At 44.1% G+C, this 18,927-nt stretch overlaps 1 protein-coding gene across 1 annotated transcript in view; it reads right to left on the bottom strand.

Moving 5' to 3' along the window:
* Positions 1–5,291: 5,291 nt before the first annotated feature.
* The window catches only part of LOC132416835 (NACHT, LRR and PYD domains-containing protein 2), a 1,001,898-nt gene continuing 988,262 nt past the window's right edge, over positions 5,292–18,927 (bottom strand). The window contains 4 exon segments of the mRNA XM_069540256.1: positions 5,292–5,379; positions 6,011–6,181; positions 9,456–9,555; positions 9,558–9,625. Coding sequence (XP_069396357.1) covers positions 5,292–5,379; positions 6,011–6,181; positions 9,456–9,555; positions 9,558–9,625 — 427 coding nt within the window.

Below are 18,927 nucleotides of genomic sequence, written 5' to 3'. Positions count from 1 at the left end.
TCCCTGGTATTACCCACTATAGGCTGGCTGTACTCCACTCGTCACCCCAGTTGTGACAACCAAAAATGTCTCCAGACATTGCCAAATGTCCCCAGGGGAGGAAAATAGTCACCCTCAGTTGAAAACCACTGTTCTAGACTATAAAATCCATGGTCTTATTCACCTCAATCACCCCCAAAACTAGCAAAGGGCCTGGTGTATTTTATTTGCTCAAAAAATACGACAAATCAGTAGTATATGTAAATAGTTGTTGAATGAATAACTGAGTCCCCAGGAGGTAGACTGACATTCTTCTGGGTACTTCTATCCTTTTTTATCCCCAGTTTGTTTACAACAATAGTTTGTTCTGGTGCTATAAACAATAAAGGAGTCAACAGTTTAAAAAAAAAAAAAAAAAAGAGGGTGGGTCTGACCCAGAAGAAGGCTGGGTGGGTGTGGGTGGAGACCAGTAGAGGGGAGTGGTCTTCCCCTCAAAGTCTGGGTCGTTGGCTTATATAAGAGCCCAGGAGCGCCCAGCTCTCATCACCAGAAGAGGAAAGCAGCGTGACTCAGCATCTTGTAAATTTCGCCTGCACTTTGTTTCACCTTTACTTTTCCATTCTCTCCCATCTCCAGGATACTAGTTTCTTTCATTTTTTATCCTTTGGGGACTTGCCTTCCCTTCTGCATTCTGAAATTCGATTGGGATGCTCGTCCCCTCCTTTCACCCTAAGCTCCCTTTCCTCTCCAGCTTTTTAACCGTATGTGCTCTTCCCTCTTTCGGCCTTTGGGTCCAGAAACTTTATGTGTGGGCGTAGTGTTGTCTATGACTTGGGATATCTACATTGGAAAGCTTCGGTCTTCACTCATTGTGGAGCAATTTAAGGCAGGTTCTGTAAGTCTCGTCTTTTTTAATCTGTGTTTTGGGGTGCCTTGTGTGTTAAGTGACAACAGTTGGTTAACAGGTTCAAAATGGAGCCCCTTAAGGTAAGCCCATCTCACCTACCCCCAACTCTGTTGCATGCGCTGAATGCTCATTGAAATTTTTTTTTTTTTTTGCTCATTGAATTTTGACTCGTGTTAACTGCGTGCGGAGGGGATGCTATGAGCTTGATTTGCATGGTCGGATTTCCTTACCTTTATCTCTCCCATTTTCCAGATTTGGGGGTTAAGGTGGGGTTCATCTTACTCCTTTGCAGGCGTTCCGTCTGGTAAGTCTTCCCGTGGGTGATCGCGTGTCCCTTATGGACCTTCTCAGCCTGTGGTACTCAAACTGTGGGGGCACTTCTGTTCTACGAAGGGAAGTGCCGCCATCTTTTGAGTGTTACCGATTGAGAAAGTAGCTTCCGGGACTTCGCTGGGGGTCCGGTGGTTAAAACTGCGCTTCCACTGCGGGGGGCGTGGCTTCGACCCGTGGTTGGGAAATAGGGTCACGCGTGCCACGCGGCGGGACTAAAGGTAGCTCCCATTTCACATAGTGCGGTGGTCCTTGACAGGCTTTTTGAACTCCTGGAGTGGGTTTATTGGGCTGAGCAGACTTCAGGCTACCTCTGGCCAAAGGTTTTTGGGATTGCTCGGCTCAAGACCAGTCCGTTGGGAAATCAGTGTCTTAGAATACAGTAAATACCTTATTACTCTTATAAGTGCTCTCATGTGAATTTAGGGAACATTTCAGTAAAGGTCACCCACCGGTATGTGCTTTCTAAGTGGCGGAGGGGGAATAAAAATTAGTAGCGAAATACCAATACCGCCTACAAACATGATCATTCTCCAAGTAATGGTAATAATTCTATGCTTTTTAACATCTTAAGATCAGTGACCTTTCAGGCATGCGTAAAGTCTAGGCGCTTTCTAGAACAGGTTCATATGCTCGAGATTCTTCGCTGTTTTCTCCAGGAACAAGTTCCGACAACTCAGACCGTGATACTCAAAATGGGGGTGCTTGCCGTTTTATACGACTGGAAAGTGCTCCCATTTCGAGCGTCCCTGTTTGGGAAATGGCATGTTAGAGATCGGCGATTTTTAGAAGATGGCTGCTCTCACCTGCCGATGCCGGCCTTGAGCCGCAACATTTCCAGCCTTCAGCCAACCCTGCTCACCTCAGACTGGCCCCCAATCTGAATTGGCCCTGGCCAGTCCATCCTGTTACTGAAGACAGTGGTTTTTGTATACTGACAGACTCCCTCGGTTTGTCTCAAGTCCGAAGTCAAGGGGAGATTCTGTCAGCAACCAAAGATCTCTGTTCATTCTTGAATGGCGGGGCAGGTTTGTCCTCCAGTTCCAGGGCTTGTTCCTATAATTATGTGCTCCTAAGGGTATAGTTATAGCCCTTCGATTGTCTAGTTGGTGGAATATATTGTGCAGTGCTCAATACATGCAGCCCTAAAGGTGTTTTGTCTTTAAAGATCTGAAAAAATGGCTAGTGAACTCGGTGAAATTAAAATGTCAATAAAATTGTACACCCATATTGTGTGTGAATTTGCCTATTTTTCCGGGAATTCCAAATCCCCAGTTTCTGTAAGTTAGCGGGTCCTGGGGGGCGTGAAGTGGGCCAACCCAGTGGTGTGCCTCCTGAACATTTTGCTTGCCCTTTAAGCAGCAAGAGAGGAAAAGCCTGTTTCCCTTATGATTTTAGTGCCCTTTATCAGAAGTAGTCAAATGGAGAGGGTTTGGGCTTAGTAAATTAAGGCCTAGAGGGAATTCCTGGTTAGGCTACTTCACTGTGGAGGGTGTGCTTTTCAGTCCATGGGTGGGGAAATAAGATCCCAGAAACCTTCAGGTGTGGCAAAAAAAATTTGAGGCCTAGTGTTCCCTACCTTTATGGGGAAACCTGCCATATTTTCCATATTAAGTTATTTTCAAGTTTTGGTTAATAGCACTCACAAAAATACCCTTCAGAAGACCAAGGAATTTGTAGCTTTCTGATCAGCTCTACACAGGTTGTCAAGAGAAAGCTATGAAAGGTGTAAGTTGTAAAGGACAATTCTAGGAGGGTCTCAAATATCGGGTTGGCCAAGAAGTTTGATATAACAAGAATAGCCCAAACAAATGGCCAACCCAATATTAAGAGTTAATTGTATTAAGTGCAAGTTAAGTTACTCAGAAGTTCAAATGGCTGAACTAGGGTCTTGGAATCAATGGGCTAGCAGTCTGCCAAGACTCTTATTAAACTACAGGTAAATATAAAAGTCTTGTGCCAGGAGTACTGTCCTTAGAATTTGGGGATGCAGCTTCATGATTTGCTTTGGTAATTGGGGGTAATTTGAAATTCCTGAAATATAGTTAATAGAATTAACAGGTGTACAGAAATGTGATTAACACACATGTTATACTCCATTTATAGTTAAAAATTCCAGCTGTTATAATCGGGAAATCCCATCTCAACAGACTCGTTTCCCAGTAGCCCTCCCCAAACCATTCCAGCTACTGGACCTTGAGTGACCAGTAATTACACTCAAGTCCTGGGAGTTCTGTGTTGCTAATTGTATACTATGAATATAAAACCAGAAAACCCATACCTTCATGTCAAGGCATACTCAACGTTCACACCCACAGATTTCATTAGCCTTTAGCTTTATAACAGCCTAGGAATTAGGTTAAAGTGGGACAGGTTACCTTAGTTCAGTCAGCCTTAAAAAGTCTGGTCAAGATCAAATAGAGCTTGTGAGAAGAGCTGTTTCAGAAGCTGCTTGTAAGGGAGATCTGAGGCTAGGTTAAGCCAAGGATTTAATAATTTAAGGGTTTAATTATAGGGTTCAGCAATCAGTATTTCAAGGGACAGTTTTTTTTGCGGTATGCGGGGCCTCACTGTTGTGGCCTCTCCCGTTGCGAAGCACAGGCTCCAGACGCGCAGGCTCAGCAGCCATGGCTCACGGGCCCAGCCACTCCGCGGCATGTGGGATCTTCCCGGACCGGGGCACGAACCCGCGTCCCCTGCATCGGCAGGCGGACTCTCAACCACTGCACCACCAGGGAAGCCCAAGGGACAGTTTTATGTGAGTAGCCGGAACGTTTATTGATGGCCACAGGAATGTCATCTTCAGAGTCTGGGGTTTTCAACCTTTCATAGGTTACAAAGTCACTAAGCCTTATGTACAAATTTCCTCTGCTTCCTAGTAAATTCTGGTCCTTCTAGACATCTTCAGCATGGCGTGCTCATGGCAGCCTGGTGCAGTTTGCCGATGATCATTGGCATAGTCTGAAGTTTCCTAGCTCAGGTCCCCAATAATGAAATTAGGGCTGATTTCATGTTTTCATCCAAAGCCTGGTGTAGGTCATTGGCCAGCCTGCAGGTGTCCAACCGTAGTCCTGTTAGCTCCAGTCAGGACAGAATCGTGGTGCAAACCAAAATTGCAAGGGTTGTTGGCATGACAATCATTCTAAGATACACCATCCTCCCAAACTGCCTAATATCCTCACTGCACCGATCCTCTCTGAGAATAAGGTTTCTCAACATTGGCACAGTTGACACTGAAGCTAAGTGCTGTTGTTGCAGGAGGGGGGACCCCTTCCAGGGCTCGAGAGTGGGCTCTTGTCTAACACTCGTCAATGAGTTGTCCCAGGAGACACGTGCTGACAAAAGACTTGGGAAGGGGCGCCCAAACAGAGCAGCAGGGTGAGGGAACCCGGGAGAACTGCTCTGCCACGTGGCTTGCAGTCTCAGGGTTTATGGTAATGAGGTTAGTTTCCGTGTTGTCTCTGGCCAATCATCTTGCTCGGCCCATAGTCTGACTCGGGGTCCTCCCCGGTGGTGCGTGCATCTCTCAGCCAAGATGGATTCAGTGAGGACTCTGGAAAGCTGGTCATCTCCTCCCTCTTTTAGCCCCTCCCGAATTCCCCTGCTTAGTTTACCATGTTCCTTACCGGGACCTCCCGTTGTGAGAAAACTCAGGTAAGCTGGCCTGGTCAAGGCGCGGGGGTGGGGTTCCGTCAGCAGTCCCTAACGCTTTGCTATGGGAGGCTGTCTTGTGTATTATAGTATTATAGGTCGTTTAGCAGGACCCCTGGCCTCTACCCACGAGATGCCAGTAGCTCCCCAACCCCAGTATCCTCTGACACTGCCGGGTATTCGGCGGCGGGGTGGGGGGAGGAGCGGTGGAGGTTGGAGAATTCTCTCCAAAGCACCAACTCCCAAAACTAAACTTCCGAGCTCTGTCCCACGGGGATGACATAGACCCCCAAGCGGCAAGGATTATCCGGCCGAGGAATTTGTCTCTTGAGGGAGTAAAGAACAGGCTCATTGTTGATTCTCGGGTTCTGGGGTGACCCTCCTTTGTCCTGAGTTCAAGAGAAGAACCAGAAGCTGGAACCCTTCAGCAGCCAGTGTCCAAGTAAGGTTTCATTAGGCGAAGAGCGGCCAGACTTCTGTGGGGCATTTTATTCAGGTCCATTCCAAATAGCCTGAGGACACAGAGTGGGAAATTGTCCAGGCCACGATTGTGGCATTCAGATGATATATTAAACCTATCACGCGTGCATCCTGCCCTGTTAAAATACATAATTCCATTAACTAGTTCTTCATCTGAAACCGCATCCTATCGGGAAGTAGGCTTACTCTGAGCTGCACACCATTTTATAATCCCAAACCTCTGTGAACTCATTTAATTTGTAATAATCTTATGAAGAAGCAGCTATTTTCATTTGACAGACAGGGATACTGAAGTGCCAAGAGGTTGACTCATTTACAAAAATACATCACAAAACTGGTGAGTGACAGGAATTAGAATTTGAGGCCAGGCAGAGTAATTCCAGATTCTCATTAAGTTACAATGGCCTCACTTGTCAGATTAGGTAATTAACCAAGGTTAAATTACCCAAGGTCACACCACCAGTAAAAGGTATGGGTATCTCCCAAGAGGCAAAGTAAGACCTCTGTATTTTGCACAAATTGCATACACAAGTGGACAAAGGAACTATTTGCAAATTTTCTAGGTTATCTGTTTATCCAAACGGAGGGTTTCAAGGATTGACTTTTCCTTCTAACTCCAAGCCCTGTATCCTGTCTCCTCCAGAAGCAGGGACCATCTCTTACCAGAGGACTTGAAGTTTGCAGCTGGGATGACTCAGCCTCTTGTATAGCAGCCTGACACCTGTGTTCCCCAGGGCATTGTTGGTCAGATAAAGCTCTGTTAGGGTCTGGTTGACCCCCAGGGTGGAAGAGATATCCTCACAAGCTTTGGCTGTGAGGCCACAGCTGTCCAGCCTGTGGAAGATAGGAAGTGGTTGAAGCCATATCAGCAGTTATGTTGGAAAGTCTCATCTTCGTAGGGAATCAGGATGATATTTTTAGGGACCAGTTTAAGAAAAAGGAGAGGGGGCTTCCCTGGTGGCGCAGTAGTTGGGAGTCCGCCTGCTGGAGCAGGGGACACAGGTTTGTGCCCTGGTCCAGGAGGATCCCACATGCCACGGAGCAGCTGGGCCCGTGAGCCATGGCCACTAGGCCTGCACATCCGGAGCCTGTGGTCCGCAACAGGAGAGGCCACGGCAGTGGGAGGCCCGTGTACCGCAAAAAAAAGAAAAAGGAGAGGGACTTCCCTGGTGGCCTAGTGGTTAAGAATCCGCTTGCTAACGCAGGGGACACAGGTTCAAGCCCCAGTCCGGGAAGATCCCATATGCTGCAGAGCAACTAAGAGCCCGTGCGCCACAACTGCCGAGCCTGCGCTCTAGAGCCCGTGAGCCACAACTACTGAGCCCGTGTGCCACAGCTACTGAAGCCTGCGTGCTTAGAGTCCGTGCTCCACAACAAGAGAAGCCACCGTCATGAGAAGCCTGTGCACTGCAAAGAAGAGTAGCCCCTGCTCTCTGCAACTAGAAGTGCACAGCAACGAAGACCCAATGCAGCCAAAAATAAATAAACTTTTAAAAAGAAGAAGTAGTGCGGCGGGCCGCTTCCGACCAGCAGAATAACGAGCCGCCACACGCAAGATTCTTCTCGTATCACACTTTATTGGAGCACAGCTTGGTTGAAGAAAGATGGAAGGAAGACCCCGCAATCCTATAGCAGTCTGCTTATATAGGGATTAAGAACATGTGTCGCTCTGTGATTGGCTTTCGCCGATGGTGCGACTTGTGAGCCAGCATCGGATAGGTCGCTACTTTAAAACCTCATTAGTATACTTAGCGCAAGCGCAGTGGCCACAGGAAGGATGACTCAGCTTATTTCAGCTTCCTGCCGCGTAGCAGTTAGCTGACCGCGCCCTACAAAGTAGAGTAGGGGACTTCCCTGGTGGTCCAGTGGTTAAGACTCCATGCTTCCAATGCACAGGGCTTGGGTTTGATCCCTGGTGGGGGAACTAAGATCCCACGTGACTCGTGCCAAAAAAAAAAAAAAAAGTAGAGTAGAACCAGATCAGTCCAGGTTAAGGCCAATGTAGGGATGGAAAACTTTTCTTTCTTTCTTTTTTTTTTTTTTTTTGCCATGCTGCATGGCATATGGGATCATAGTTCCCCAAACAGGGATCGAACCCATGTGCCCCGCAGTGGAAGTGCAGAGTCCTAGCCACTGGACTCCCAGGGAATTCCCCGGAAAGCATTTCATAAAGGCATTTAAGGACACTCCTCAATTCATAGCTCCGTCTGTAATGGGTACCTTGATTCTGCAGCCAAGTACCCACTTTCCCTTCTGGCAATTCTATCCCAGTTTCTCATGGAAACCCCCATCTCAGTCTCTCTAGGGTTAATGTCTGCAAGCTCTAGCAGTGTGTATAGGATCCAGGCCTAAGCTGGTGGGTCTCCACGTCCCCGGCCACCACACGTGGGTTACAGATGGGCACAGGATCCATCCAAAACCCATGACTCAGAATCATACTTTTCCTGGAGATGTTTTGTCCAGAACTTGCACCTGGAAAGAAGTCATCTACAGAGTTGCAGGCATTTTGCCACCATGTATAGGGTCAAGGCTAACCTTAACTGATAATGGAGCCAATACAGCAATAAGTATAGAAGATAATGGAGATCAGGTAGCCAAATGCCTAGATCAAGCCGTACCTCAAACCTACACTTTCAGTTACACAAGTCAATCAATGCTTTTTTTTTTTTTTAAGAAGCCAGCATGATTTGGGCTGCCACCTGCCCCACCCAACACTATGCCATCTGATTTTCTGGTTTCTATTCTGCCCAATTGTGTTTCTTTAAAAAAAAAAAAATTATTTATCTTTGGCTGCGTCTGGCCTTAGCTGTGGCACTCGGGATCTTTCATCGTGGCTCGTGGGCTCCAGAGCACTTGGGCTCTGTAGTTGTGGCACTCGGGCTCAGTTGCCCTGCAGCATGTGGGATCTTAGTCGTGTCCCCCCATCCCCCCAGGGATCGAACCTGCATCCCCTGCGTTGGAAGGTGGATTCTTAACCACTGGACCACCAGGGAAGTCCCCCCAATTGTGTTTCTTTCCTGTACTGCATGCTGTTACAATAAAAATAGGTAGCATTATGGAAGTACCGCTGTAGCTGGGATGTTAGATGGAAATATTTTCTCCTTTGTGTGGCTGAGGCTGTGAGGCAATAGATTCCAGCTTTCGAACAAGGGATAAGACAACAGTGCAGGACTCGCAAAGGAAGAGAAAAAACCAGCTTAGTGACGCACGATCACCCACATCACAGGTACAGAAGGGTCAGGAGGAGGACATACGGTGAGAGCTGGGGAGGGCATTGTGGAAAGAGTTTGACCCAGATTATTCCATGTCAGGGGAATGGGCGGTGGAGACACCTCCCATGCGGTCCCCATCAGAACTCACATATGATCCTCATGAGAGTGGTAGCATTCGGAGACCTGCCAGATGGGGGGTTGGGGTGCGTGGTACTCACATCCAGAGGAAACCTAGCAGCACCAATTAAGGCAGAAATGCTGTCCCCAAGCCCTCCTCTTAGTTCCCAGTTACCCCATGCCCCAGATAAGCAAGAGATTCACGAATGGAAGAAAAGTAAAACAAAAATAGATATGACTCATCTCATTCTAAGTCTTTGGGAGGAAGGGGCAGGCTGGTATTGGGAGAAAGGGAAGGAAAAAATGTTCATGAACATTTGACTGGAATTTACCCGGGACCAGACTGAATTTTTATTATATAAGTGTTACCAAAAAGCTATAAGTCTGCCCGAGTAAATGCCAAGAGAAAAGAGGAGTTTTACAGAAAATGTTTAGAGGCAACGACTGGAAGGAAACGTTTAGCATTTTCTGTTTGTATTGCAGGGTGTGAATTATTCTACGACTTGTTTGCACAGTTGTATGTTGTTTGTTTGTTTTGACCACGCCCAGCAGCTTGCCGCATCTTATTTCCCCGACCAGGGATCAAACAGTGGAAGCATGGAGTCCTAACCACTTTACCGCCAGGGAATTCCCTGCACAGCTTTTCTTCCACCTCTGAGCATGTTATATCTTCCACAGAGATAGAACGATAACAGTTCAATAGAAAAAACATAAAAACAAGAAAACGCTCCCATCCCAGGGACCCCCATCACCACCAGCCCTGACTCCCAGCCACTCACCATAGTTTCTGGAGCCTGCAGGTGGGCTGTCGCAGCCCCTTACACAGCAACGACATGACGCAGTCTCCCAGGTCATTAAAACTCAAGTCCAGCTCCCGAGATGGTGGTTGACCCCGAGCACAGCAGAGAGAGCCTCACAGGCTGCGGAGCTGAGATGGCAAATTCCCAGCCTGGAAAGACATTAAGCACAGGACAGAGCTGACCCATTCCTTCTGCAGACATCCGCAGCTTTTTTTTTTTTTTTGGAGGGGGGCAGTTGGGGGGTGGGTCTCAGTTTCCCAACCTTGGACTGAACCCAGGTCCTTGGCAGTGAAAACAGAGTCCTAACCCCTGGACCACCGTGGAATTCCCAGACATCTGCGGCTTACTGGGGTCAAAAGTGCTCCTGTATTAACAAACTAATGAATATAACCCAAAAGAAGCAGACTCACAGATATAGAGAACAAACGAGTGGTTACCAGTGGGGAGAGGGAAGGGGGGAGGGGAAATACAGGGGTAGGGAATTAAGAGGTACAGAATACTGGGTGTAAGGTAGGCTACAAGTGGACTTTCCTGGTGGTCCGGTGGTTAAGACGTCACGCTTCCGCTGCAGGGGGCGCAGGTTTCATCATCCCTGGTGAGGGAACTAAGATCCCACGTGCTGCGCAGTGAAGCCAAGAAAAAAAAAGGCAGGCTACAAGGATGTGTTGTACAACATGGGAAATATAGCCAGTATTTAGTAATAACTGTAAATGGAGTGTAACCTTTAAAAATGTGCTACTGTATTGTATAGCATTCTTTTACTAATTTCCAGCGATTCTCCCACGTCCTTAGATAGTGCTACCCGTGCTGTGAAAAACTAAATTCTACTTTCCTTCAAGTATGTCAGTTTCCTCAGGTGACATGTAGGATCTATGTAAATATGATTATTTACATATGGCTGACCTGCTGCTACTGGACAGGGGAAAGGGCCTAGGCTTTGAGGAAACTGGACCAATGCATTCTAAAATTTTCATGTAAGAATAAATGTCTATGAATAACTATGAGAATTTGAAAAAAAAAAAGCAAAATGCAGAATTTTCCTAACAGTAGGGCATATTACAAGCTATAGCAATTACAACAGTGGACAGGACTTCCCTGGCAGTCCAGTGGTTAAGACTCTTTGCTCCACTGCAGAGGGTGTGGGTTCGATCCCTGGTCAGGGAACTAAGATCCCATAGGCTGCACGGCCTGGCAAAAAATTTTTTTTAAACTGAGATAGGAACAGAGACCAGTGGAAAGGAAAAAGTCAAATACAATATGGGAAAATGGTTTACAATAGAGGTGGCATTACAAATCAACCAGGAAAGGATGCTTTCTTTATTAAATGGTGTTGCAAAAATTGGAGAAAAATAAGTTGGAATCCACTGAACTACACATATAAACATGAAAAAGAAATGGAAACATGGATGGGCCTAGAGATTATCATACGAAGTGAAGTAAGTCAGAAAGAAAAAGACAAATACCATATGATATTGCTTATATGTGGAATCTAAAATATGACACAAATGAACTTATTTATGAAACAGGAACAGACTCATAGACATAGAGAACAGACTTATGGTTACCAAAGGGGAAAGGGGGTGGAAGAGGAATAAATTGGGAGTTTGGGATTAGCAAATATAAACAACTATATGTAGAATAGATGAACAACAAGGTCCTCCTGTGTAGCACAGGGAACTATATTCAATATCCTGTGATAAACCATAATGGAAAATGGAAGAGAATATGTGTGTGTGTGTGTGTATAACTGAATGACTTTGCTGCACACCAAAAAATAACACAATGTTGTAAATCAACTATACTTCAATAAAAGAAAAAAAAAGAAGATATTGAGCATATCTTTGACATTGTAAATTCAGTCTGATCCTGCAGTTCTACCCCAGGTGGAACCTTACAAGGGTTCAGAAAGACACATGTACAAGAATACACATCAGGGACTTCCCTGGTGGCGCAGTGGTTAAGAATCCACCTGCCAATGCAGGGGACAGGGGTTTGAGCCCTGGTCCGGGAAGATCCCACATGCCGCGGAACAACTAAGCCGTGTGCCGCAACGTGCTCTAGAGCCCACAAGCCACAAGTACTGAGCCTGCGTGCCTAGAGCCTGTGCTCCACAACAAAGAGAAGCCACCACAATGAGAAGCCCGCACCCCGCAACAAAGCGTGGCCCCCGCTCACCGCAACTAGAGAAAGCCCGTGCACAGCAATGAAGACCCAATGCAGCCCAAAATAAATAAATAAATAAATAAGAATATACATCACAACACTGTACACAGTTATAGGGACAGAGTTCCTGGATGAATCAATAACATTTGATACATGCAAATGATGGAATATAGGTCAGTTTCAAGGACTCAATTAGATATGCTTATACCAACATGAAGAAACCTTCAGTGTATGAAGGTAAGTGGGAAAAAAAACAGAAGCTGATGAGATGCATTATTTATATAAAATGAAGACATGAGTGTCTACAGATGAGATCTGGGGAGGGCAAGGAAGGAAACAAAAAGAACACAAAGGCACGTGTGGGTCCATAATGCTATTGTGGTACCAGATGAGGATTACGAACCTTCTAATTACGTGTATCTGCAGCTCAAAAAGGAAATGTTTAAAGGGTGCAGTAGAGAGAAAGGTGTGAAGATGGGGCACATATGTTGTCCCTTCTATTCTCTAAACACAATAGAAGCATAGTATGACTCAATGTCTCAAAAGAAAAAAAAAAAAAAATATATATATATTCCAAAGCAAATGACATCAGATAATTGATGATGCTACGATAGGACCAAAAAAAAAAAAAATTTAAAAAGCACTCTCCGTTGGGACTACAAAGAAAACGAATTTTCTGGGAATTGACAGCCTTGCTGCATTTTCTTTCCTGTTTTTTTTTTTAAATATAATTTTATTTTATTTATTTGTTTTTGGCTGCGTTGAGTCTTCGCTGCTGCATGCAGGCTTTCTCTAGTTGTAGCGAGCGGGGGCTACTCTTCGTTGAGGTGCGCAGGCTTCTCATTGAAGTGGCTTCTCTTGCAGAGCACAGGCTCTTTGCGGAACACAGGCTCTAGGAGCGCAGGCTTCAGTGGCTGTGGCTTGTGGGCTCTAGAGCGCAGGCTCAGTAGTTGTGGCGCACAGCCTTAGTTGCTCCACAGCATGTGGGATCTTCCCGGGCCAGGGATCAACCCTGTGTCCCCTGCATTGGCAGGCGGATTCTTAACCACTGCACCACCAGGGAAGCCCCTGCGTAAGAGAAATTGTTTTAAACATTGGAGCATCCATGGATGATGTTAATCAAATTGTGAATGATTTTCCTAAGGGAGTATGAAGAATGCTCCTATTTTGACCTTTATCGAGGGACCTCTGACCTCTGTCGCCGGGAGCCAAGCTAGAACTGGCCCGAGACTGCAGATGATTTATATCACCAGCAGAGGGCGCTCCAACACCACAAAAGCAGACTAAGCCAGCTTTGCACCATGAGGAAGGGAAACAAACCAAGTGTTTCCCCATAAACTTTTTTTCTTTTAATTGACGTATAGCTGGTTTACAACATTGTGTTAGTTTCTGCTGTACAGCTAAGTGATTCAAATATATATTCGTTTTTTTCTATTCTTTTCCATTATAGGTTATTGCAAGATGTTATACAGTTCCCTGTGCTACCCAGTAAAGACTTTTATCTATTTTCCATATATATGATAGTGTCTTTTAATCCCAAACTCCTAATTCCTCCCTTTCTCCCTTTGGTAACCATATGTTGTTTTCCAGTTTTCTGACTCTGTTTCTGTTTTGTATATAGATTTATTTGCATTATTTTTTTAGATCACAAATATAGTTGATACCATATAATATTTGTCTTTGCCTTACTTCACTTGCTGTGAAAGTCTCTAGGTCCATCTGTGTTGCTGCAAATGGCAATATTTCATTCTTTTTTATGGCTGAGGAATATTCCATGGTACATATATACCACCCCATCTTTATTCATCTGTGATGGACATTTCAGTTCCTCATTCAAACAGCTCATAAAACTCAATAACAAAAAACAAAAAAACCCACTCGAAAAATGGACAGAGGCCCTTAATAGACATTTCTCCAAAAAACACATACAGATGGCCAGTAGGCACATGAAAAGATCCTCAACATCACTAATATTAGAGAAATGCAAATCAAAGCTACAATGAGGTACCACCTCACACTGGTCAGAATGGCCATCATTAAAAAGTCTACATGTAACAAATGCTGGAGAGAGTGTGTAGAAAAGGGGACCCTCCTACACGGTTGGTGGGAATGTAAGTGGTGCAGCAACTATGGAAAACAGTATGGAAGTTCCTTAGAAAACTATGATCCAGCAATCCCACTCCTGGGCATATACTCGGACAAAATTATAATTCAAAAAGATACATGTACCCCTATATTCACAGCACCACTATTTATATTAGCCAAGACATGGAAACAACTTAAATGTCCATCAACAGATGAATGGATAAGGAAGATGTGGTACAATTACACAATGGAGTACTACTCAGCCTCAAAAAAGAAAAAAATAATGCCATTTGCAGCAACACGGATGCAACTAGAGATTATCATACTAAGTGAAGTAAGTCAGAAAGAGAAAGACAAATACTATATGATATAACTTACATGTGGAATCTAAAATTTGGCACAAATGAACCTATCTAAGAAACAGAAAAATGCACATTCATAGAGATCAGACTTGTGGTTGCAGACGGGGGTGTGGAGGGAGAGGGATGGACTGGGAATTTGGAGATGGTGGATGTAAACTACTACATTTACAATGAATAAACAACAAACTCCTACTGTAGAGAACAGGGAACTGTATCCAATATCCTAAAATAAACCATAATGGAAAAGAATATTGAAAAAAGAATGTATATATGTGTAAAACTGAGTCATGTTACTGTACAGCAGAGATTGTCAGAACATTGTAAATCAACTATACTTCAATTAAAAAAAAAAAGGATTCTTGGGATCAACGCTAGCTGTCCTGATAACTCTCTTATGTGCCACACATGAATGTACTCAAAAGAGTTGATGAAAACACAAGGGAATCTAGGCGTCGCCTTTTCCATAGCAGCACATGGAGATTTATGTTACAGAGTAATAGTACCTGCAAATCAAAAAGAATTTTATCTTAATTGCCCAGCAGTCCATTGGGGCAAGAGAAATATTTTTAATTTGGAGGCTCCTCGGACGGTGGTAATCAAATTTGAATTACTTTCCAAGGGGACCATGAAGAGTGTCTCTATTTTGAGGTGTATAGGGGAACGTCTGACCACTGTCTCAGGGCGCCAAACCAGGACTGGCCCGAGACTGCAGGGGATTAGTGTCACCACCAGAGGGCGCTCCAACACAAGAGGAGCAGGCCCAGCCAGCCTTGCAGCAGGAGGAAGGGAAACTAACCAAGGGTTGCCCCACGTTCTTTCTTTGTTAAATGAAGTGTAGTTGCTATACAATATGGTGATAGTTACAGGTGTCAGCAGGTTACTTCACTTTTACATGCGTATATATATACCTCTATATTCTTTCATTTTTGATTCCTTTTCATTATAAGGTTATCACAAGATATTGAATACAGACCCCTGTGCTCTACAGTAAATTCTTCTGGTGTATCTATTTTATATATGATAATAGCGTGTATCTGTGAAAGCCAACTCCTAATTTGTCCCTCCCTCCCTTTCCCCTTTGGTAACCATGTGTTGTATTGTATGTTTGTGACTCTGTTTCTGTTTTCTGTATAGATTCATTTGCATTAGTTTTAGACCACACATTTCTGTGATATCATGTAATATTAGACTTTCCCTGTCTGCCTTACTTCACATACTATAAAAATCTCCTGTTCCATCTATGTTGGTGCAAATGGCAATATTTTATTCCTTTCTTTGAGGAATGTCCTATTGTACATGTATTCCACACTATCCGTATCTATTCATCTATGAAGGACATTTTAGTTGCTTCCACGCCTTTATGGCCACCCCTTCTTGAACCCCAATAGTAATATGCCCTCAATGACAACATGCATCTCAATTTTGGAAATGCTAACGTTGAAAAGTTTTCCATCCAGTTAGTTTTAGGAGAAAATCTGCTGGTCAAAGTGAGTACTTAAGACTCTTGGGACCAGTGGAAAACCTCCTGGTAACTCTCTAATTCCCCACACGTGAATGTAGTCAAGAGAGTTGATGAAAACGCGAGGGAATCCTGCAGTCAGCGTTTCCATAGAAGCAAATGGAGGCTGAAGTTGCCTAGTTAATAGAACCTGCAAATCTGAAAGAATTTTACATAATTACCCAGCAATCCAATAGGGCAAGAGAAATTTTTTTAAAATTTGGAGCTTTCTCGGATGGTGGTAATCCAGTTTTGAATTATTTTCCAAGGGGACTGTGAAAAGTGGCCCTATTTTGAGTCTTAGAGAGGGTCCTCTGACCTCGTCTCAGGGCGCCAAACCAGGACTGGCCCGAGACTGCAGCGGATTAGTGTCACCACGAGAGGGCGCTCCAACACAAGAGGAGCAGGCACAGCCAGCCTTGCAACAGGAGGAAGGGAACCTAACCAAGGGTTTTGCGTGTTCTTTCTTCGTTAAATGAAGTGTAGTTGCTATACAATATGGTGATAGTTACAGGTGTCAGCAGGTTACTTCACTTTTACATGCATATATATATACCTCTATATTCTTTCATTTTTGATTCCTTTTCTTTATAAGGTTATCACAAGATATTGAATACAGGCCCCTGTGCTGTACAGTAAATTCTTCTTGTTTATCTATTTTATATATGATAATAGCATGTATCTGTGAAACGTAAACTCCTAATTTGTCCCTCCCTCCCTTTCCCCTTTGGTAACCATATGTTGTATGTTTGTGACTGTTTCGTTTTTCTGTATAGATTCATTTGCATTATATTTAGACCACACATTTCTGTGATATCATGTAATATTAGACTTTCCCTGTCTGCCTTACTTCACATACTATAAAAATCTCCTGTTCCATCTATGTTGGTGCAAATGGCAATATTTTATTCCTTTCTTTGACTGAGGAATGTCCTATTGTACATGTATTCCACACTATCTGTATCTATTCATCTATGAAGGACATTTCAGTTGCTTCCATACCTTTATGGCCACCCCTTCTTGAACCCCAAGAGTAATATGCCCTCAGTGACAACATGAATCCCAATTTTAGAAATGCAATAGTTGAAAACAAAAAGTGCATGTACAGGAACTTCCCATAGAGTTAGTTTTAGGAGAAATTCTACTCTTTAGAGTGAGTACTTAGGACTCCTGGGATCAGTGCCAGCCCTCCTGGTAACTCTCTAATTCCCCACACGTGAATGTAGTCAAGAGAGCTGATGAAAACGCGAGGGAATCTAGGCCTCAGCTTTTCCATAGCAACAGATGGAGGCTGAAGTGGCCTAGTTAACAGAACATGCAAACCAGAAAGTATTTTACATAATTGCCCAGCAATCGATTAGGGCGAGAGAAATGTTTTTTAGTTTGGAGCTTCTCGGATGGTGGTAATCCAATTTTGAATTATTTTCCACGGGGACTGTGAAAAGTGGCCCTATTTTGAGCTTTATAGAGGGACCTCTGACCTCTGTCTCAGAGCTCCAGGCCAGGACTGGCCCCAGCCTGCAGGGGATTTGTGTCACCACGAGAGTGTGCCCCAACACCACAGGAAAGGACACAGGCAGCTTTGCACCATGAGGAAGGGAAGCTAACCAAGTGTTTCCCGTAATATTTGTTTTTTAATTGAAGTGTAGTTGATTTACAACATTATGTTAGTTTCTGGTATACAGCAAAGTGATTCAGCTATCTACATTCTTTTCCATTACAGGTTGCTACCAGATAGTAAACATTTCCCTGGGCTATAGAGTACATCCTTGTTGTTTATCTATTTTATATATGAGTGGTTATCTAGTAATCCCCAATTACTAATTTATCCCTCCCTCCTTCCCCTTTTGTACCATAAATTTATGTTCTATGTCTGGGAGGCTGTTTCTCTTTTGTATATACATTTGTTTGTACTGTTTTTGTAGATTCCACAAGTATGTGATATCATATATTATTTGTGTTTCTCTGTCTGAGTGTCTTTATGGAGTATGATAATGCCTTGGTCCATCCATGTTGCTGCAAATGGCAATGTTTCATTCTCTTTTATGACTGAGGAATATTCCATTGTCCATATATACCACACCTCCTTTATCCATTCATTCATCTATGCAGATATTTCAGTTGCTTTCCTGCCTTTCTGGCCACTCCTTCTTCAACCCCAGTACTAATATACCTTCAGTAACAGGATGCATCCCAATTGTAGAAATGGTGACGTGTGAGGAAAGTGTGCACGAAGAATAACTCTCCCATCCAGTTAGTTTTAGGAGAAATTCTGCTGGGCAAAGTTCCTACTTACTCTTGGGGCCAGGACTGGCTGTCCTGCTAACTCTCTAATGACCCACACGTGAATGTACTCTAGACAGTTGAAAACACGAGGGAATCTAGGCCTCAGGTTTTCCATATGAGCAGATGGAGATTGAAGTTACGTAGTTACCAGAACCTGCAAATCAGAAAGAATTTTATCTTAATTGCCCAGGAGTCGATTAGAGCAAGAGAAACTTTTTTGTTTTCATTTGGAGCTTTCTGGGATGGTGGTAATCCAGTTTTGAATTATTTTCCAAGGGGACTGTGAAAAGTGGCCCTATTTTGAGTTTTAGACAGGGACCTCTGACCTCGTCTCAGGGCGCCAAACCAGGACTGGCCCGAGACTGCAGCGGATTAGTGTCACCACGAGAGGGCGCTCCAACACAAGAGGAGCAGGCACAGCCAGCCTCGCAGCAGGAGGAAGGGAACCTAACCAAGGGTTGTCCCTGTTCCTTCTTTGTTAAATGAAGTGTAGTGGCTATACAATATGGTGATAGTTACAGGTGTCAGCAGGGTACTTCACTTTTACATGCGTATATATATACCTCCATATTCTTTCATTTTTGATTCCTTTTCATTATAAGGTTATTGCAAGATATTGAATACAGGCCCCTGTGCTCTAGAGTAAATCCTTCTTGTTTATCAATTTTATATATGATAATAGCGTGTATCTGTGAAACCCAAACTCCTAATTTGTCCCTCCCTCTCTTTCCCCTTTGGTAACCATATGTTGTATGTTTGTGACTCTGTTTCGGGCTTCTGTATAGATTCATTTGCATTAGTTTTAGACCACACATTTCTGTGATATCATGTAATATTAGACTTTCCCTGTCTGCCTTACTTCACATACTATAAAAATCTCCTGTTCCATCCATGTTGCTGCAAATGGCAATATTTTATTCCTTTCTTTGACTGAGGAATATCCTATTGTACATGTATTCCACACTATCTGTATCTATTCATCTATGAAGGACATTTTAGTTGCTTCCATACCTTTATGGCCACCCCTTCTTGAACCCCAATAGTAATATGCCCTCAG

Source organism: Delphinus delphis, chromosome 20 (assembly GCF_949987515.2).
Source record: "Delphinus delphis chromosome 20, mDelDel1.2, whole genome shotgun sequence".
NCBI lineage: Eukaryota > Metazoa > Chordata > Mammalia > Artiodactyla > Delphinidae > Delphinus > Delphinus delphis.
This window is presented reverse-complemented; position numbering and strand designations above follow the sequence as displayed.